This window comes from Armigeres subalbatus, chromosome 1 (assembly GCF_024139115.2).
Source record: "Armigeres subalbatus isolate Guangzhou_Male chromosome 1, GZ_Asu_2, whole genome shotgun sequence".
Classification (NCBI taxonomy): Eukaryota; Metazoa; Arthropoda; class Insecta; order Diptera; family Culicidae; genus Armigeres; species Armigeres subalbatus.
In genome coordinates, this window is record NC_085139.1 from 184,898,192 (window position 1) to 184,920,349 (window position 22,158).

The 22,158-nt window shown below is 45.0% G+C and overlaps 1 protein-coding gene across 1 annotated transcript; it reads left to right on the forward strand.

The window, feature by feature from the left end:
• Positions 1 to 10,971: 10,971 nt before the first annotated feature.
• Positions 10,972 to 20,587, forward strand: LOC134206814 (E3 ubiquitin-protein ligase RNF181). The gene is made up of 3 exons (XM_062682543.1): positions 10,972 to 11,277; positions 11,348 to 11,477; positions 20,577 to 20,587. The coding sequence occupies exons 1-3, from the start codon at positions 10,972 to 10,974 to the stop codon at positions 20,585 to 20,587; spliced, it is 447 nt and encodes a 148-aa protein (XP_062538527.1).
• The last annotated feature ends 1,571 nt before the right edge of the window (positions 20,588 to 22,158 follow it).

Sequence of the window (22,158 nt, forward strand, 5' to 3'; positions counted from 1 at the left end):
TGCGTCGTTGCCGCAAATTAAATTCAGGGGGTACATAAGTTGTACAAATTTAAGGAATTAAAATTCAAATACTAATTTTTCTTTACAACAATACTTTTACATTAAGGTAAAGCAAAATCTATATGCCTACTGTCTTATTATCAAGGATTTAGCATTTGTTTCCAATTGTGTTGGTAACAAGGTTGAGGATCAAAGGCCCAAGCCACGACGTCAAAATCATCATAGGAGATTTGAACGCTCAGGTTGGTCAAGAGGAGGAGTTTAGACCAACTATTGGGAAGTTCAGCGCCCTCCGGCTAGAAAACCACTATCTGGTGATGGTTAAACTGCGCTTAAAATTATCCGTCATCAACAATGTTCGATACCGACGACCGTCGCGGCACTACCTAGAGCGACTGAAGCAACCTAATGTCGCCACTGCATACGCGCAGCATTTCGAGGCAGCGCTGGCGGAAGAAGGTAAAACCGATGGGGCCCCTCTTGAGGACTGCTGGAAGATAGCCTAAGCAGCCATTAACGACGCATCGGAGAACAACGTTAAGTATCGTAAGTGTGACGATGTCGACGAAACGATTGGTTCGACGAAGAGTGCAGACAGATTCTGGAGGAGAAGGGCGCTGCGCGGGCGCACTACAGTATGGTACCCGGCACAACGTGGAACGTTATAGACGGAGGCGGAGACAGCAGACCCACCTTTTTTAGGAGAAGAAACGCCGCCTGGGAGAAGCTGAGTGTGAGGAGATGGAACAGCTGTGCCGTTCTCAAGAAATACGCGAGTTCTATCAGAAGCTCAACGCATCCCGTAAAGGCTCCTACCCCCTGAAAGCTGTGACATAATTGTTGAACGACCCCATACCAGGAATGCGTCAAAGACAGAGTACATGCTTATGGGCGGAACCGAGCGCGACAGGGCCCGCCTGGGAAGCAGTGTTACGATAGACGGGGATACCTTCGAGGTGGTCGATGAATTCGTCTACCTTGGAGCCTTGCTAACAGCTGATAACAACGTTAGTCGTGAAATACGAAGGCGCATAATCTGTGGAAGTCGGGCCTACTACGGGCTCCAGAAGAAACTGCGGTCAAAAAAGATTCACCACCGCACCAAATGTGTTATGTACAAGACGCTGATAAGACCGGTAGTCCTCTACGGACATGAAACATGGACAATGCTCGAGGAGGACTTGCAAGCACTCGGAGTATTCGAGAGACGGGTGCTTAGGACCATATTTGGCGGTGTGCTACAAGACGGTGTGTGTGGTGGCGAAGAATGAACCACGAGCTCGCTCAGCTCTAGTAGTAAAGCTGGAAGGGTACGATGGGCAGGGCATGTTGCAAGAATTCTCCGGTCTGGCAGGTACGACACGGCGTGAAGCACAGAGAGCGAGGTGGGCAGACCGGGTGCAAAACGACTTGGCGAGCGTGGGGCGCATTCGGGGATGGAGAGATGCGGCCTCGAACCGTGTATTGTGGCCTCAAATTGTTGATTCAGTGTTATCTGTTTAGATGTAAACTAAATAAATGAAATGAACATCAACACTTCCTTCCCCTTCCAAGTTACGGTGAAGATGGGCGTGGTCATCAGTAGTAATCCTCATGCTATTGTGATTTTTGTCCTAGATTGCAATCAACCACCTTGATTTCTGATAGCAATCTAGATAAGGATTTCAGAAAAAAAAACTAGTGTGCAATCTACGAAGTAAACCGTAACTATGCTATGCTATGCTAAGAATCAACTGATTGGTACCGAAATGAATATTAATCAACATTTCTTGTCGGATGTTGGGGGAAATCCGTCGAGAATCACTGCATGAAACGTTGGCTAGTTAATGTAAGCATACATTTTGCGGACAGACATTTGCTCAGATTGGTCGCTCTTCGTTACACCCAAAACATGAACCTTTAGATTTCTCCTAGCTACGCCTATATTCTGAAGGTTCTCCTATGATGTTCGTTGGTTGAAGTTTGGTTCTCTGACTAAGCCAAAAAGCGGTGCAATGAAACCGGCTGGAACTAATTCATTTTCCAAAATCCTCTTTCAATTTCGATTACCTAACCGTATCAACCACGTGGTCGGCGGCTCCTTTGGCATTCTGGAACGATGATGTGGTCGCGTGGTATGTGCCAAATCATCTAAGCGGCGGCAGTCGCGAATGATCCAACCCAGAGCGTTTCGGTGCGTGTATTTGCAAAGGTTGTAAAACTATTTCTGCTTGCTACAAGAATTTTCCGCGAATGATTAACGCGTTGATACCTTCATCCTGCCGCGAATGTGATGCACGACGAATGGGCCTCCGATGAATAAACTGCGCGACGCACTGAAACTACCGTAAACGAGACAGGGCCGTGGTTTGCTCTCTTTGGAGAGGAAAAGTAATATTCGATGGTGTCATCATTCTGAGCCATGCGACATGCCACACCAATTATCACCAATGGTCCATCTGCGGAATCGTACTTCGAATGATGACGAATGTTTGATTCTTTTGGGTGTTCGATGTGCACAAAAAATATTAGAGATGTACCATAATACATACTCATGTAGAATTTCATCACTCAAAATTTCACATGCTTTTTTTTCTTAATTCGGCATTACACTCATATATTTATACAGTGGAATATAAAATGAACCTAATATAATTTGAATACCGATGTGCATGAGTTTTATTTTGGCTTCAAACGTTATTTATTTATTACCAGACTAAGACCGGAGTGGCCTGTGCTGCACATAAAAGTCTTCTCCATTCAGCTCGGTCCATGGCTCCACTTCGCCAGCCACGCAGTCTGTGGAGGGTCCGCAAATCGTCCTCCACCTGATCGATCCACCTTGCCCGCTGTGCACCTCGCCTTCTTGTTCCCGTCGAATCGTTGTCGAGAACCATTTTTACCGGATTACTGTCCGACATTCTGGCTATGTGCCCGGCCCACCGCAGTCTTTCGATTTTCGCGGTGTGAACGATGGATGGTTCTCCCAACAGCTGATGCTACTCGTGGTTCATTGGCCTCCTCCACGTACCGTCCGCCATCTGCACCCCACCATAGATGGTACGCAACACTTTCCTTTCGAAAACTCCCAGTGTGCGGTGGTCCTCCACGAGCATCGTTCAGCTCTCGTGTCCGTAGAGAACTACCGGTCTTATAAGCGTTTTGAAGATAGTCAGTTTGGTACGGCGGCGAACTCTATTCTTTGTTTGTTGGGAATGTATGTAATCAGGGTTCGTACTTTTCGTTTCGATGAGACGAAATTAAGCGGTATCCGGTTCGAAGAAGATTTCTTTTTCGGAGTTTGTAGTGAAAAACATTTTTTCCCACCTCTTTTTTTTTCTCTAGAGCGAACGTTGAAGATGAATGACTACTGTGATTGATATATGTCTCCACATGCTTTATCTATGGAAGTGAACCATCCACGTGGTTGAAGTGATTATGTCGCTTAGAATAAGTATTGTACAAATTGCCCCCATTAAACCAGTGGGACGGGCAGTGTAGTTCGCCTCCGCGCGGTGCTCGCTGGAAACGATGGCGTATCAACGGCAGTTGAAGGGCTAGGCGGCTAAATGAACTACAAACGAGGGAGCGCGGTAGCGCATTGAGACTGAGACTGCCATTTAAGTCTCAATTACGGTTCTGGCAGGCGTGTTAAAGGTTGTGTGTTTTGTATATTGTTATATTGTGTATTGCGAGGGCTGACAGCCGAGTCATTCTACTCCCTTAGTAGAGCCGGGTGAAACCGACTCGAAACGGCGGGTGGGCTAATGGCAAGGCTGCCTTCCGTCCCATAAAACCGTGGCGGGCCTTGTGGCACGCTGTCCAATTCTGCTGTCTGGTTGGTGACCAGACAGAAGTAGGCTCAGATGAACTCCCTGACTTACGCCGATCTGGCTCTGAACACGGAAGTGTCAACCCACGCATGGCCTCCCTGCTTGCTTGCAAGCATAGACAACCATGAGATCATAGAGGCGACTACTTCAGTAGGATTCGATGGCAGCTGCAAGGGGGACCCATGAGCTATGTCAAGTACTCCAGTTTCAAGAGGTAGGGGCGCCGTAGGCGCAGCGGGAGACCCCTTCGCAAGTAGGGGTCTAGCGAGGTCTCCTCGAGGTTGGCCCAGGAGGTCCTGGGTGAGGGAGTGGAAGTGAGGTCTCTGGGCACCGAGGTGACCCTCCGGTGTAAACAGCTGGACGAAGTCACCGAGGCAGAGGACCTCATTTCGTCTTTAAAGGTACAGTGCGATATAGAAGTCGAGCGGTCTTCTATTAGTCTTAGAGGTGGACCCTTTGGCACGCAGGTAGCTTGGTTCAAGTTACCGGTAGCGGACGCCAAAAATGTCCTGGCGGTCGGGAAACTGAAGGTTGGATGGTCAATATGCCCAGTAAGCATATTCCAGCCACCTTTAGTCGAAAAGTGTTTTAGGTGCTTCGAATCTGGTCACAAGTCATGGGAGTGCAAGGGGCCGGACCGAAGTAACCTGTGTCGTCGTTGTGGAGAGGAGGCCTGCGATAAAGCACCAAGGTGCCTTATCTGCGCTAGTAGGAAGCAAGCCCGTAACCATGTTATGGGTGGACCTACTTGTCCCTTCGGTGGTGGCAATAAGAAATCGCCGTGCGGGTAGCACAGCTGAATCTTAACCATTGTGCTACTGCCCAGCAGCTGCTGTGGCAGTCGGTCTCTGAGTCAGAGACCGACGTCGCTATTCTTGCAGATTCGTACCGTGTCCCTGTCAATAATGGAAACTGGGTCGCGGACGACTCCAAGATAGCGGCGATCTGCACAACGGGCCGGTTTCCGGTCCAAGAGGTCGTACACACACCTGCCGAAGGTGTCGCCATAGCTAAGATCAACGGGGTGTTCTATTGTAGCTGCTATGCCCCACCACGGTGGCCAATAGAGCAATTCACCCGGATGGTCGATAGGCTATCGTCCGACCTTGTAGGTCGGAAGCCGGTTGTCATAGCGGGGGACTTCAATGCTTGGGCGGTGGAGTGGGGAAGCCGCTGCACCAACCAGAGAGGTCAAGCTTTGCTAGAGGCTCTAGCAAAGTTGGAGGTCGTGTTAGCCAATGACGGCTCAACCAGCACGTTCCGTAGGAACGGGGTGGAGTCGTTCATTGACGTCACGTTCTGTAGCCCCGGCCTAGCCGGGGGACTGAACTGGAGGGTCGACGAAGGCTACACCCACAGCCATCCGCTACGTGATCAGCTGTGGTGTGCAGCAGTCGATGTTGAGAAATCCCCGTCAGGTCCGTGGGTGGAAGGCCCAAAGCTTCGACAGCGAAGTTTTCACCGCGGCGCTGGGACTGGAGGGTAACACCGACAGTCTTACAGGGGATGCACTGACAGCTGTCCTGTCACGTGCATGCGATGCCAGTATGCAGAGGAGGGCACCACCGAGGAACGGTAGACCTCCAGCATACTGGTGGAGTGCAGCAATCGCAGACCTTCGGTCAACCTGCCTTAGGGCTAGGCGAAGGATGCAGAGAGCTCGCTCTGAGCAGTTGAGGGATGAACGCCGCTTGACGTTCAAAGCTGCGAAGTTGGCCCTTAACAAGGCCATCAGTAGCAGTAAGAGGAAGTGTTTTGACAACCTATGCCTGAACGCCAATGCTAATCCTTGGGGCGATGCCTACAGGATAGTAATGGCGAAGACCAGAGGGGGGCTGGCGCCTCCCGAACGGTCGAAGGAAAGGTTGAATCGCATTATCGAGGTTCTCTTCCCGTCCCATGCCACAAGCCCTTGGCCACCCCCAGCACCGCAGAACGCGAGTGCTGAAGTGGCTGAAGTGGCAGCGGTGACGAACGAAGAGTTGCTTGCGGTGGCCCGAACCCTTGACACGAACAAAGCTCCGGGGCCCGACGGAGTTCCAAACCTCGCTCTGAAGGCAGCGATCATGGCTAACCCGGACATGTTCAGGACAGCCATGCAGAGATGCCTGGACGAGCGCAGTTTCCCCGATAGGTGGAAGAGACAGAAGCTGGTGCTGTTGCCGAAGCCCGGGAAACCACCAGGTGACCCATCGGCGTACAGACCAATCTGCCTACTAGACACCACAGGGAAGTTGCTTGAGAGGATTATCCTCAACAGGCTTACCCCGTACACCGAAGGTACGAACGGCCTGTCAAGCAATCAGTTTGGGTTTCGTAAGGGTAGGTCCACGGTGGATGCTATCAACTCGGTTGTGAAAACTGCGGAAGTAGCGATACAACGCAAGCGGAGGGAACTCGATTCTGTGCGATAGTGACGCTCGACGTCAAGAACGCATTCAACAGCGCAAGCTGGGATGCCATCGCGCTCTCGTTACTCCGGTTGGGCATTCCGGTGGGCCTGTACAACATTTTGGAAAGCTATTTCCAGAATCGCGTACTCTTATACGAGACCGATGAAGGGGAGGGTAGTGCTTCTATCACCGCAGGAGTCCCTCAGGGATCTATCCTGGGCCCGGTGCTATGGAACACTATGTACGATAGTGTTTTAAGACTGAAGTTCCCCCCAGGTGTTAAGATCGTTGGCTTCGCCGACGACATAACGCTGGAGGTTTACGGAGAGTCGATTGAGGAAGTGGAACTTACGGCGGCCCACGCGATCGCTATAGTAGAGGAATGGATGAGCTCAAGGCAGCTGGGCCTAGCTTATCACAAAACAGAGTTGGTTGTTGTTAACAACCGTAAGTCGGTACAGGAGGCAGTGGTTCGCGTGGGCGACTGTGAGATCATTTCCAAGCGGGAGATGAAGCTCCTCGGGGTGCTGATCGACGATAGACTGAACTTCGGCAGTCACGTAGATTACGCCTGCAGGAGAGCTTCGACAGCTATTGCGGCATTATCCAGGATGTTGTCCAATAGCTCGGGAGTGCGCTCCAGCAGACGCAGGTTATTAGCTGGGGTTGCAGTATCTATCCTCAGATACGGCGGTCCAGCCTGGGCCTCGGCGCTTAGCGTCGAACGTAACCTGCAGAAGCTGGAGAGTGTACACAGGCTAGCGTGTCTCAGAGTGATAAGTGCCTACCGCACGGTATCACAGGATGCCGCTTGTGTGATTGCGTGTATGTTACCCATTGGACTAGTCATACGGGAAGACGAGGAGAGTTTTGACATGCGCGGAACCAGAGGAGCCCGTAAAGCTATTAGAGTCACTTCGACTATCAAGTGACAACGGGACTGGGATAACTCTTCTAATGGTAGGTGGACCCATCGGCTGATACCTAGCGTATCAAGATGGGTTAATAGGAGGCATGGGAAAGTTCACTTCCATCTGACACAGTTCCTGTCAGGCCATGGCTGCTTTAGGTGGTACCTACATAGGTTTGGGCATACGGACTCTCCCGTCTGCCCGGACTGCCCAGGGGTCGACGAAACTGCCGAGCACGTACTACTCGTATGTCCTCGTTTCGTCGATGTTAGGAGCGGAATGCTAGAGGTGTGCGGGAGGGACACTACTCCGGATAATCTTATCCAGAGGATGTGTCAAGAGGTTGATAAGTGGAACGCGGTCTCGGCCGCTACCACTCAGATTGCCAGTATCTTGCAGCGCAATTGGCGCGCCGAGCAGCAGTCTGATAGCGCCGACTAGTGGGTAGCTAGTCTCGAGGGTGAGGTACCAGCGGGTAGTTGGTTAAGTAGTAGTGGAACTAGTGGGTAGCTAGTTAGTGGGTAGCTAGTTGTGATTTGAAGCTAGTGGGTAGCTAGTATGTGGGCGTGCGTAGTAGCACGGACCCCTCCCAGAAGTAATGCCGAAAAGACTGTTCCGGGGAGACTCAGGGTCTGTGAACAGGGTGGTTTTAGCGGGTCGGCAATAGCTAAACCCCGTTCGCCGGTAGCCCACCGGTGTCTGGATGCAGATTCCCACCCTACTGGAAAAAAAAAACCAGTGGGACAGGCTCAGATTGGAAGATCTAAACAGAAAATGACATTTCAATGTGTGTTGCTACATAAAATAACAGAATCCGCCATAATGATGAATTTAATCACCTCGAGACAATTATGCGTAGAAATTAGGCAATGGGACAAATAGACTTGATGTTGTTTTCAATGATTTTCCGAACAAAATCAAAAAAAATCTATTAGAGTTTTCTAAAAGTATGCATCAAAATAGACTGCTCTATGGTGAAAAGTCGAAATCCACAAAAACTAACATGGGACAATTATGCGTAGGAGGGCAGCACTGCCCATGATTTTATCAAGGGCCTCATATGCCTGTCACTGGCGAACAAAGCTCGTGTACTCTGCATCGAAGCTTAGAACCGGTGTTAGGGCGCAATCGTTAATGTGAACATTTTTATATTCGGTTAGTTACTGCAAATAAATTCTTTTTCGAGTCCCTATAATCAAGCAGGTATCTCAAGCATATCACATCGTTATATTGCTGCATGATTGAGTGTTTAATTTTGATAAAATATCGAAAACAAAAGTGTGCATAAAAATTGCCTCGCCATAACAAAAAGGTGGTAGAGAATTAACACTGTTGTTTACAGTTTAGAACCAAATCCAGATGTCGCACATGTTGGGGTAGGGATTCAGTGATCCGCCTTCTCCCCCTGGATTTTATAGTTAACGTAACAACCATTGCACTTTTGCATGCATTTCGCGTGATTAGACTAATTTGCTGAAATTTCAAATGGTTTTTCAAACGTCAATTATGAAATCATGAGCAGTACAATGGATTGAATCCACCGCGGTGCACCATTAAAAGGTGAACGATAAAACACGTGTTTAGTGAGACCTCTGTTTCACTGTGCTAACATGGTGCGGTTGAGCCCATTTATTGTTGTAAATCTCCATTATTGAAGCTTTAATCAAAATTATGCCACCAGACGATTTTGGCGAGAGAAACAAGAAGCTATTCTTCTGCCAAGCTTCCAATACAAAAGGAATAATATTTTAATACTTAACACTTCAAAATTCACTTCCTAATTGCTATTGTGATTCGACTGACTATCGATGATTTTCACAAAGTAGGGTTGTGGTCTCAAAATACCCACATTCGAGTATATGGCAATTAATCATAGATGACACTACTGCACTTGTCTAGGCAATTTCAATGTTACATTGTCTGTCTGATGCTTCTGTTGCTATTCTCTGTCCGAGTTGCATTGCAATAGTTTGGTCCAGTACCAGCCACTGGACGTCGGACCACGGCGACCACCATCACACGAGCACCGTCTGGCGAAGCGTCCGAAGAAAATAGTTTCATGGCATTTTTGTAAAAATATCCCGAACATGTTTCTAGTCGCGACAGATGCCACCGTTGCGGGACAGATTTCCGCGAGCTGATGTTTGAATTTCTATAGGGCAGTGTCTGGCGGTAAAAGAGCGCGAAAATCATCATCATCGCCCATACGTCACGTTTCACATGCTAATTATGCATGATCTAGGTGTCCCTTTCTATGATGGCGACGTAAACGTTTGGATGTATTTCGGCTGGAATCTAGCTGTAGCGTAACGTTGCATGTTATGTCATATAGCAATCTCTTTCTTTGTTATTGACGTTCTCAATCCTAGACTGGTTCACATCAGAGTACAGCATTCTAAAACTGATCATAATCATCGATAAGTAATATTAGTCTTCTTACGTACTTACGTTTTGATTAAACGAGTACAAGGAATTCCAGACGATATCCTAGTGAAACAGTATAGACCGGTTCAAAATGTAGAAAACATAAAATCACACCATAATAAGCAAATTTTCATCCATTCTGAAGGAAAACTTGATATACAGTGATCATCGCTTGTTGGTATTCCGCCTATTAGAATATGTGCCAATAAGAAGGACAATAAAGTGTCAAGATCGAGTCAATGACGCTATCAGACCCACTTAATGTCACTGGCACTTCGACATTGCATGCGCGTTTCATGCAGGCAAACGGTATTCAATTAAGCAACTCAATTTATAACATGTTCCTATAATTATTAGCAAATGTTAACTGCATACAGATTTGAACACCAGTCTGTGTTCATTTCCAGGATGCGAATGAACGGTCATTGATGGGATAATTGGACGTTAACACAAAAACAATCATACTGTCCTCGAGTAGCCGCGATATATGGTCCATCAGCTCCATTGCTGATCTAGTGACGACCATGGTGGTGTAGGTAAATTATGTTCACACTCCAGGTAGCGTTCCGTCCGTGCTTGCATCGCTGAGAAAATTTGTAGTTCCGACTGCAAGTTGTAAACTACGCTGATTAATAGTTGCAATCACGATTGCGTCGGATATGTCACGGACCGTTAACTATTCACGGTGGGCCGTTCCTCCTTTTCGATTGTGCGTTTGATGACGCATGAAAGTGAGAGACTCGCGAGCAGATGTGTGTCATTAAACAGTCAATGCAATCCACCCTTTAATTTAGGCGCGGATAGGTGCTCTTTGAAGACCACCAGCAGCGAACATCTAAAATTGCAAGTGGCCTGTCCCATCAACGGTGTCATTATTAACGCCTCATTTAACACAGCGTGATTCGTGAGTCTGATAATGAGACCCTCGTTCAGGTTGAATAATGTCCTTATTAATGCCATTGCTTAAATCATCATTCACCCTTCTATCTAGACATTATAATAATTAGTTATTTTGAGACTTCTTAATGGCAATTGAACAATTATAAGAGTACAGATAGTCAATTTACTTCTACTATATAAACTTTTGTGTGTCAACAGACTTTTCTTACTTGAAACCTCCTTCAGTATTTCGTTATCGATAGAAGTAGAATGAAAAATAACAAATTTACAAAAAAAAAAAACAAGAATAAATCACCTAGCGGTATTAGCAAAATTATGCAGTATTCCGCGTTGCAACCTGTTGCAATAAAATCGGATAAAGCATTTGTGTGTCTCACATTTTTTGGACACGCACTCATGCATACATACATACACACATACAGACATCACCTCAATTCGTCGAGCTGAATCGAGACGCATATTTCAGACTAACTAAATCTGTAATTCTTAATTCTCCACACTTCTCTCTTCCTTTTTTAGACTTCGATAGCGATGGCTGAATACTTTGACGAGCTCGGATGGGAGCCGATTGCAGTGGATCAAACTGAGAGCCACCAGATGCTGCTCATGATACGGTTCCTGTTGAGAAACGGATATTTGGCGGAAGATTCCCAAACGGGTAGGCTCCCGCCACCCGCATCCAAGGAAGTGGTGAAAAATCTACCGGAGAAGGTGGTCACAAAGAACGACGACAGGTGCAGCATTTGTATCAAGCCGAATGAAGACCAGGAGGTTTTTCTAGTTTTGCCATGTGAGCATGGTTTCCATAAGACATGTATCACGCCATGGTTGGAGAAGGTATGATACTAATTGTCAAGCTGATTACACTCGATAAACACTTTTTTTTTGTCTATTTTCCTATATATAGACCAACAGCTGCCCTCTATGCAGATATGAGCTCGGAACGGACGATGAAGAATATGAAGAGCAAAAAAAGTTCCGGAAAGAGGCGGCTCGAAGAGAGCAAGATATCGAGGAATTGCATAATTCGATGTATGGTTAGTGAAACCCTCAATGGGCAGCATATTGTTTATTTTCTAAAATGGTTTTATGGTTTCTTCACTTCTTTCATGTTTATATGGTGATCTTAACGGAAGAGTTGATAAAATAAACTTTGTAAAATGTTTATAACCCAAAGCTTTGATTTTAACTATGTATTTTCGAAATGCCTAAGATATGTTCATCTTCTTCTCTATATATAAAAATGAGTTTGCATTTCCTTTGAGGGGAATTGTTAAAGAATGACGTCACAAAATCAGGGGCGGAGGGGGTCTAAGATTTTGTGACAGTACGTCTACTTACCCTAGTGGGATGGGGTAAGTGGAAAACCCATGTTACCTTGACCTTCAATAGTAATGAGTAGTTACATATAACTAAAATCAATACGATAATTGCTCTGAGTATCTTTTGTGGAATAATTTCATTACCTTAACGGAATAGATCCTCAAGGAATTCTCGTAATAGCTAGGGGAGGGCTGGTTTTGCCTTCTCGAACACTAAGTGTACGTAAAGTCTATATGTTCGCCCCAAAGATGACCTTTTAAAGGAAAAATTGGACTTACAGGGTTATAAACTAATCAACTTAGTTTAACGAATTGAGATGATGTCTGTATGTGTGTATTTGTATGTATGTGTGTGCGCAAAGCACGTACAAAATTATCAGCTATTCTTAAGCACTTGTTTTTAACCAATTTGTTCGCAAAAAAAATGGCATTCAACGGCAAAACTTATTATGAATAAAAATTATGTGAATAATACAATATATTTACCTATCAGTGCTATTTTTAACTTTCTTATACATTTTTTTCATATGTAAAACATGTGAAAGACATAAATACCGATAGGTGGATTAATCAGGCATCTTCTCATTTACATGAGTCCAATCACCACTGGAATCACAATGATAACAAAGAAATGAACCCTGGAGGGATGAAAAAAAATGCGTAATTAGAACATTATCCACTTCCCCCGCAGTGTTTGATACCTGGGGTAAGTGTAAAATCTTTACATTATTTGCTTTCTTGGTACAAACCACTACCAATTGAATGGGATTAGTTTAATTGTATTATAATGGTCACCTGTGATATAAATTCACTTGAAAAAAGAACAATTGGTGCAAAAAAGAATTGATTTTATGAATGCAAAAATCAACTTTTCGCGAAACCTAAAATTACAGATCAAGCGTTAACCGCGTTAGTGTATGAATTATGCAAATTTCAACATAGTATTAGTGTGAGCATCAAAGTATATTCTTGCATCATGTTATGATGTGGTAAAAACTGTAAAGTATGTACAATTCCAATTTATGGAGTCGATTTTTACACTTACCCCCTTTTTCCACTTCCCCCAGTGTACCTTACTTCGTTTTGCTGGTATTAATCGTAAGTTCAATCCTCGCTGTCTCCCTCTTAAGGTCACTCCTGACGGAATCCAATTTGCAAAGTACTCGCGTTTTCAAGTGCACACCATTCGAAACGGAAGCAACGGACAACTGTCATTTTCATTTTTTCACGCATGCTGCGACGCAGCAAAGCTGAAAAAACAAAAATGACAGTTGTCCGTTGCTTCCGTATCGAATGGTGTGCCCTTGAAAACGCGAGTACTTTGAAAATTGGATTCTGTCAGGAGTGACCTTAAAAGGCGCAAAAGCCTCTTCCACGGCACGGCAATCAATCCCGATAATATCGATATCGTCTGCAAATCCCAGGAGCATATGCGATCTTGTGATAATGGTAACGCTTCTTTGCACACCAGCTCTCCTAATCGCTCCCTCGAACGCTATATTGAACAGTAGATTCGAGAGTGAATCACCCTGCTTTAATCCATCTAAGGTAACAAATGATGTCGATATTTCATCCGCAACCTTTACGCTTGATTTCGATCCGTTAAACGTTACACGAATCAGCCTTATCAGTTTCACCAGAAAACCATGTTCAAGCATAATTTGCTATAATTCATTCCCTTTTACTAAATCGTACGCCGCCTTGAAATCAATAAACAGACGATGTGTCTGCAAGTTTTACTCCCGGAATTTATCAAGGATTTGTCTCAGGGTAAACATTTGATCCGTCGTTGATCGGCCCTTACGAAAACCTGCCTGATATTCGCCGACGAAGGACTCTTCAAGCGCCCTCAATCTGTTGAACGGAATACGGAACATAATTTTGTACGCTGAATTAACGAGGGTTATTCCTCGGTAATTGGCGCACTCCAATCTGTGACCTTTCTTAAAGAAAGGGCGAATGAGGCCGTCCAACCAGCTAGCAGGCAATTCCTCGAGGAATCGTCTTCCCATATTTTCGAAATAATATCATACAGAACATCATAAAGCTGCTCACTGCCATGTTTGAGAAGTTCAGCCGGGAGCTGGTCCTTCCCTGTTTTTTTAGCACTTTACACGAGCAGAAGAAATTAACTCAATAATACCTCATTTTGTTATTGACAGGGTTTCGACTTTTCGTTTCAATGAGACCAAAAAGCAAGCGTTTTTCGGGCCAAGGGAGAATATTTTTTCGTTGTTTATGTTGAGGATCATCTTTCATCCATCAATATTTTTTCTAGAATTAGCCTTGGAAGATAAACGAAAATCTTGCCTATAAGGGAAGATCCATAAAGTACGTCACGCAAAAATCGGCGATTTTCAACCCCCCTCCCCCCTTCGTCACACTTTTTGTAATAAACCTCTAAAATTTTTGTATGGATCGTCACGCTGCTCTGAACCCCCCCTCCCCCCTAGAGGCGTGACGTACTTTGTGGACGGCCCCTAAGATGAAAATCCTTTTACGTTTCATCACTTTTATCTCTCACTCAGAATAATCGCAGAACAATTATAAAATTGTAAGGCCGCGCCGGGATTCGAACCCAGAATAGTAACAATAATAAGCTGTAGGGATGCGCTTACTCTAGCCACATCACCACGCGCAATAAGTTATTTGTTCCACATAAGCTACTAAATACAATTTGCATTGATGACGCCACGAAAAGACTCGAATATGAAAGAAAAAGAGCAATCGAAGTGAGCGAAAAATGGTTATCACTCTCCAGACTGTTTTTCTTTCCAGAAAAGCGATTTCTCCCCGAAAATTTTCGTGGGGGAGCATCCTGTGCTCCTGAGATAGAGTGAGCATTAGTAGCATTGAATAAAAAACAATACCAAAAATTAATATGCAAAATACTTAAAGTATAACTTACTTTGGTATTTCAATACCAAACGAATCATAATGTATGATGCGTTTGGTATTGAAATACCTAAGAATACTATGCCTGAAGTATTTTGCATATTATTTTTTGGTAGGGAGTGAGTGCTAGTAAAACCCCAAATTAAGCAACTTCCATCGGGTGGAGTTGCTTTATTTAACAGGACAGTAGTTCCATACATTTGTTATGGACAGGGAAGCAGGAATTTAGTTATATTAACTAATTTGTAAATGTAAATATGCTAGAGGGTCCATTACTAGCACACAAGCGGGAGGGTCCATAATAGGAACAAGTAACATGTGGGAATGTAACACGTAAATCAAATGGGGTGACCATAATACGCATATAAACAAATTCGACGTTGCATATTATGGACCCGTGGGTGGCTAGCTACATCATATTAAAATGCTTGAATTAGTATTAAAAATCAATGTTTTAGCTAGTTTTATTTAGGAAACATGATGCTGATACCTGAGTAGCTTGCCATCTGTTTTTATTTGTTTTTCATTGAAGGTCGGAAAGGTCGGAAATCTGCAACCAGATCACCACTCCCGACCTACTAAAGCCAACTCCTTTCTCTCCAGTCACGCCCCCGGCCCGCAATTAAACAATACTTTGGGGAATGATTATTGGGCATTGCGTCCCCTTACATGACGTACACAAGTGCACATATGCGCCTCAACTCTCCTGGAACTCCCCATGCACCACCTGTGAACAAGACATACTGGCACCACATGTGCCCCAACACTCTTCTGCCTATGTTGCTCGAGTGACAGCAAGAGAAACTACGGACACCCTGGTACCCCATGCTGCCATCTCACAACACAGACAGTCCTCATTCAGTATGGTGATCACCCCGTCCTGCAACAGGTTGGCACCACTTGTCTACCAAGCCGGAGGCGACCCTAGGTTACTGGCTCCTATGCCGCTCCTACCTCAGCTACGAGTCAGACCCTCTCATGTCTCCTATTTCTGAGGTGCCGCAGAGGCATCAATCCCCCGACACTCCTGCCAGGCATAGCGAGACTTTCGTGTCCCCTAATTGTGATGTACCGCAGAGGTATCTGCCACCCGACAGTCCTTCCAGGCCTAACGAGACTTCACTCAATCCGTCACTGGCAGTCGGATCACACTACTGCCTAAGCAGCCCATCTGACCACACGTACCATGCGAGGCTTACTTGTGTGCTCGGAACACCCGGCACGACACGCGTGCCTAACACTCACCTACCCGGGCTTCGATACTGCCAACAGGGTGTCGGACAGGTACCTTGCAGGCGGTACCAAACTGTTGACATTTCGAAGCCCAAATAATCCTCAATTAGTGTTGTGGTCACCGCATCCTGTAACAGAGTGGCACCACTCACCTTACACGTCTCCAATTTCTGAGTTGTCGCATAAGCATCAACCCCTCGACACTCTTGCCAGGCATACCCAAGCAACCAAAAGTTCTTCATTGCATAATAAAATCCCCTTTGAAGTTTCTAAGAGTTCATATAAAGTTCCGACAGCACTTTCTAGCTGATTAAGAGGCTAAATAAGTCTCGAAGCTACTTCTCGATCCCAAAAGTTCCAATGTGCTATAGCGAGACTTTCGTATCCCCTAATTCTGAGGTGCCGCAAAGGTATCTGCCCCAAGACACTCCTGCCAGGCCGCACCAGACTTCAGTCACTTTAACACTACATACCATTACTTTGAAAGTCGACTCTTATGTGAAATATCGTTCCGTAAGGTGGCCCATGAACTATTTATATATAATTGAACTGATTTGTCGTTTAGAAGCTAAGTTATGAAGAAAACAAAAATGGTAATTACTGATATTGATGTTATTCTTTTACGATCCCTCACTTTGTGGGGATATTACGAGTAATATCCCCAGCTCCCATTCGCTTGCACCACATGTGCACCACGTGGGGGTGTGTCAGTACCACCCACTGCCACCCGCTTGCCGCCGAAGCAGCCCTCACTCTGTGGAACCTTCACAGGCTCCGTTAACGACCTGGCTAATTGTTTCACCCCCCAGGTCATACATCCCCTCGGCACGGGTCGCCTGGCACCTTGGGATTCGGGGTTAGGGACGCCATATTGTCAGCTTCAGTGTTGTACCGAGCCTGACGATATAGCCGATTTTACATCGTTATGCACTACTTCCGAGTATCCATATCCCAACGTAACTGGTGCAGCAGAACTACAATTTGCCAAGAGGCTCGCGCTAGCGGAGTGACTGAAGTAAATTTCAGTCGTTAAGGTCACTCCTCACGGAATCCAAGTTTCAAAGTGCTCGCGTTTTCGGGGGCACACCACTCGATACGGAGGCGGCGCACAACTGTCATTTTTGTTGATTTAGTTTTGCTGCGTCGCAGCATGCGACTAACTGCGTACGAACCAATCACCCTAAATGATCATTCCTTTTTCATCGCCCCAACGTCAGTCAGGAGTACGTCAATATCAGTTTGTAGAGCAACACAATCCAGCAAAGAGTGAGTTACTCTAAAAATGTTGAGGTCGTCAGCGTAAAGAAGTTTCGCAGAGGTAAGGCAGTTGGTCAAGTCATTGATATACAGGATAAATAGTAAAGGTCCCAGCACGCTGCCCTGGGGCACACCCGAGGTAATGCTGAAAGTCCTAGACCGTGAGGCATGAACACGAACGAAAGCCTTTCTGCCAGTCAGGTATGACATTATCCAATCTGCTATCCATTCAGGGAAACCCAAGTGGCGTAACTTTGCAACGGCATGTTGGTGAGGTACGGTGTCGAAAGCTTTCAAAAAATCTACGTATACGGAGTACACCTGATTGCGCTTCTCGACTTCACGGAAGAGCGCATTAGAATAGCATAGCAGATTTGTTGTACTAGAACGTTGAGGAAGAAAACCGTGCTGATGAATTGAAATGAATGGTTTAACAGCAGATAATAAAACTTTATGAACTACCCAGGTAACCAGTAAGCATTATATAAAGCATTTAAGTGGCATTATATGCGCCTTTACTGCAATACATTAAATGCCAATAAGTCCTGTAGTCGCCTTTAATGCTATTTCAATGCAGGTTTTGGCCCAATATATGGCTGCTTAAATGCTCAATCGCTCATTTCGCTGAGTAGCATTTATTCAGCATCCGAAATGCTGAATAAATGCTTAATTTTAAAAACAAGAAAAAGGTTTTTATTGGCATTTTTGTTTTCTAATTGTCTTACATAGTATTTTTTCATTTTATATCGTTATTGTTATATTTTCATAATTGAAATGGAACATATTTTTTACTTTCTTCGAGCGGGATTCGAACTCACGGCTCTTGCCACCCGACGCTGTAGTTGTCATCGCCCTTAACAGCTGGGCCATAAGAGAGAGATGGTATTGGGAATAATTTTGCCCAACATAAACATTACGCCCCTCATACCCAGTTGCAATGGAACAGCTACAGTAGTGCTGCTTTAATGCATCCATCGAAAATAGTGCAGAGGAATAATAAAATGTAGCCAAACTATGTAATTAGTGATAGGGTTAGGTTAACGACAAGTACTCCTGTCAATGGTCGGAATGGAAAAAACATTCTGCACGTACCGATTTCTTTTCTCAAATGTAAGTTCATTGGACAAATAGTCCCCGCTTTATGATTCCATATTGGAAAACGTTTGACGTATGAACACTACAGGCCTTAAAGTGGCACTAATGTAGCTGTTCCATTGCACTTAACGAAAAACAACATTGTGCATTCAAAATGCTATTATAAGGCTATGCCTCACATGATTGCTTTGAGAATGCTTATTTAGAACAGCCAGGTTTTCGAAATGCTTATTTACAGCAAGGAGCATATGCAATGCCAGTATAATGCTACTATAGTGCTTACTTTAATGCTTATTGGTTACCTGGGTAATGATTCAAGAAGTTTTCCAACGCAACAAAGAATGGAAACTCCACGGTAGTTATTAACTTTGCGCAAACTTCCAGATTCGTGAATTGGAATCATCGTTGCTGTTTTCCATAGTCCAGGGAACGTTTTTTCACTTAACGATCTGTTGAAAAGTAGTGTTAGTGGAGCCGCTAGTAATTCAGCACAGGCTTTCAGCAGGAATGGTGTTGGGCCATCCACTCCGGCACCTTTTGAAGCATTTAAATCGCGAAGAGCTTTCAACACTTCTAGATCGGAGAACAGAAAGGGCGCGAGGTCAATATCGTGCGGTAGAACATTCGAAAAACTACCTGGGTCAGTTTGCGGAGGGTTTACATTGAACACACTCTGAAAAAGTCGACGAAGAGGTTCGCAGCTTCATCAGATGTGGTAGCTGTAGTGTCGCCATTAACAACATTGTTCGGAACTTCATTAGCCGTCTTTTGCGATTTGATAAATTTCCAAAACCTGGACGGATTATTTTTAAGATTTGATTGGAGGTCGTTCATATATCTTCGGTAACTTGCATCGAGGAGGTCGTTATAAGAGGCTTCTACCTGATGGGAGGGAAACTCTGTTCCCTTCAGTTTTGTTAGCGATGTACCGTTTGCGTAGCTTCCTCAATCTGTTGCGCAGGTTTCTGAGTTGAGCATTCCACCAAGGCTTGTTATAAACACCTCGATTAATGCGACGACGGCGAGAAGCTATTAAGTGCAATATTTCATACAGCGTATTGTCGTAGAACAGCAGTACATTAGCATCTACTGAGTGCCCATGGAAATGATGATTCCAGTCAACCGCAGAAAGCTCTGTATTAAGTGAAATATAATCGCACCGCCGCAAGTCGTAATCCATGGGATCCGGTTCCTGGTCAGAATAACGTGGTATGAGGCAGCAGGTGTCGATATGTAACACTACCAGTGGATGGTGCTCGTCGATTGATATGAGCGGCAGAACGGGCTGAGAGATGTCCATGTTGTCAGAAGCATTTGTGAAAACCAAGTCTAGCAGCCTATTGTTCCGGTTAACGAAGGGGTTGATTTGCACCAAACCACATGTCGAAATGGCTTCGCTAAGGAAAATTTCTTGCTCGCTAGATGCGTTAGTTGCCAGCTAGCCGTTGATGTCGTCATCGAAGATCCATTGAAGATGAGGGAGATTATAGTGCTGCAAAATGAGATTGAAGTAGCTCGAAGTTTCTCCCTGTCCCGCTCATGCCCATTTGTTGACAAAAAAGAACGAGCAGGACGGGAACAACTTCGAGCTAGTTCGAGCTGCTCATTGGACAGCACTTATAATCCCCAAGCAGCAGGAAAACGTCATTAACGGATGATTTATCAATTACGCTTTGCACTGCCGTATAGTGGGTAGCATAAAGCTCGTAATCGGAATTCGGGAATTCGCAAAATTATTACTGTGAGGTGCATACCAGACATATTCCATCAGTTCCTTGCCCTAGTCAGTGTAACAGTACGTCATCATCTTTATGTTGGCACCACTGACTGTGTGGAGTCGAGTAGGGATCCTACGTCATCATCTTTATGTTGGCACCACTGACTGTGTGGAGTCGAGCGCATGCAAGACGACGCTGCTGGCTTTGCCGGCCGGCGTTTTCCTGAGTCCATTGCGTCAGTGAAGCGTGACGAGTTAAGACGCGAGTTGAGTCTTGGTAAGTGTTGAATACGCCCCTAGCGTAAATGCGCACCCTATCACCTAAAACACACATAGATGCAAAGTAGTGATTATGACACACCTTCCCATCCATTATATTGCCCATGATTGAATGCCTTTGTAAGAGCTAGCTTTGTATTCGATCGAGAATCAAAACACGCAGTTTATCGTTGAAAGATTAAAACTAAACTCATAGCTCCTTAGCTCCTAAATTATACTTATTCTATAAAGAAGTGAAATCAAGAAATCGTGCTAATCTACAGAAGTTTACTAGGTAGTATCCTAAATTGAACATGCCTTAAAATCTTGTTATTCTAAACTAAATATCTATTCCACAGTGCTTGCCTAAAGTATCTAAATACTTAACCTAAAATCCTTTCTATATCTATATCTACGTGCAAAGGTAACTACTATTAATCGAACTATTTACATGAACTTATTCAACGGCTATTTTAGTACGGATTTATTTAGTCACACAGCACTAGTTTGTGAGTAGACCCCCGGTGATTCGAAGCCTAGATTCCTTCCCGTAAACGTAGGACAAACGGGACTAAACGTAAGTGCAAATAGATAAAAACAACATTGAACTTGATTCAGGACGGTGTAAAACCGTTATCTACATTGTAACGATTGTAGTCTGTAAGATGTAATATCATTGCAGGAATATATTAATACTAGGATAAGAACATAAATCCTCTCGTTCCGGTCGTTCCTCACCTGTATTAATATCTCGGAAATTCACCCGTCAATTGGTTGGCTAATCTCCAACATTTTAATATATTCGTTTACGAGTCGGCGCGGTCAGATACGGTATGTCGAATCGAGGTCGGTCAAATAAAGGCAGCAATGCCGGTGGTAGTGAAAAAGGTGCAATCGGTGGTGTGCAAGTGGTGGTCACAAGTGAAACTATTGAACCAGAACCCTCCTTCCCAGGACAGTCGTGCAGAGTTTGCCGTACAAGCGACACCGAAGAGATGGTGAGGTGTGATACATGTCTCAAATGGTACCACTTTACCTGCGTTGGCGTCACTCAAGCTATCGAGAATAATCCTTGGGACTGTGTATACTGCGCGCAATCACTGAACGTTCCTGGTAAGCTACCAAGTCGGAGAGACGGCGGAATTTCCTGCGGTGGTACAAAGAAGAAGCCGACTGTCAAGGTTTCTGGTGGTAGCAACAAATGTTCGCAGCCGAATGATCTGCTCACACCCAAATCGTCGAATCCATGTCAGACAGGACTGGGGCTGGAACCTAAAAAGAACGAGAAGAAGAAGTCATCGAAAGGAAAAACGGATATACCGGATCATCTCTCCCAAGATCAGCAGCAGGTAAAACAGATCGCCGAGTTAACACTGAAAGAATACGCAATTCCTGCGATCATTAGTAAAAAACTGCCGTCTAAAACTAGCGCCGAGGAATTATTGAAGGAGACGGACGGTCGCCCACCTGAAAACAACAGCGGAAGAAGTAATTCGATAGTTTCCGGTGCCTCTAACAGATCTACACAATCTCTCGCCAAACCGCGACTTGAAGAAGAACGGATCCTTAATCAAAAGAAGATTGAACAGGAACAAGCATACTTGGATGAGAAATACAAACTACTGGAAGAGCTAGCAAGTGATGACGGATCAAACATGTACAGCGAATCGGAAGCCATAGAAAAATGGATACCTCAAGCCCAATCAAGTCACCATTCACAACCGGAGGATCAGCGTTCGTTACCTGAAGAATCAATTGCATCTGAATCATTCGTAACTAGAAATCAACAACGCAACGATCGAACTAGAACATTTGTGAATGCACAACGTAACGTCCAGCAGCGTATTCCAGAGTGCATCGCTCACGCACCACAACCCGAAGAAGAGATCTGTTCACTAACTAGAAACCAGTTAGCAGCACGACAAGCTATATCCAAGGATC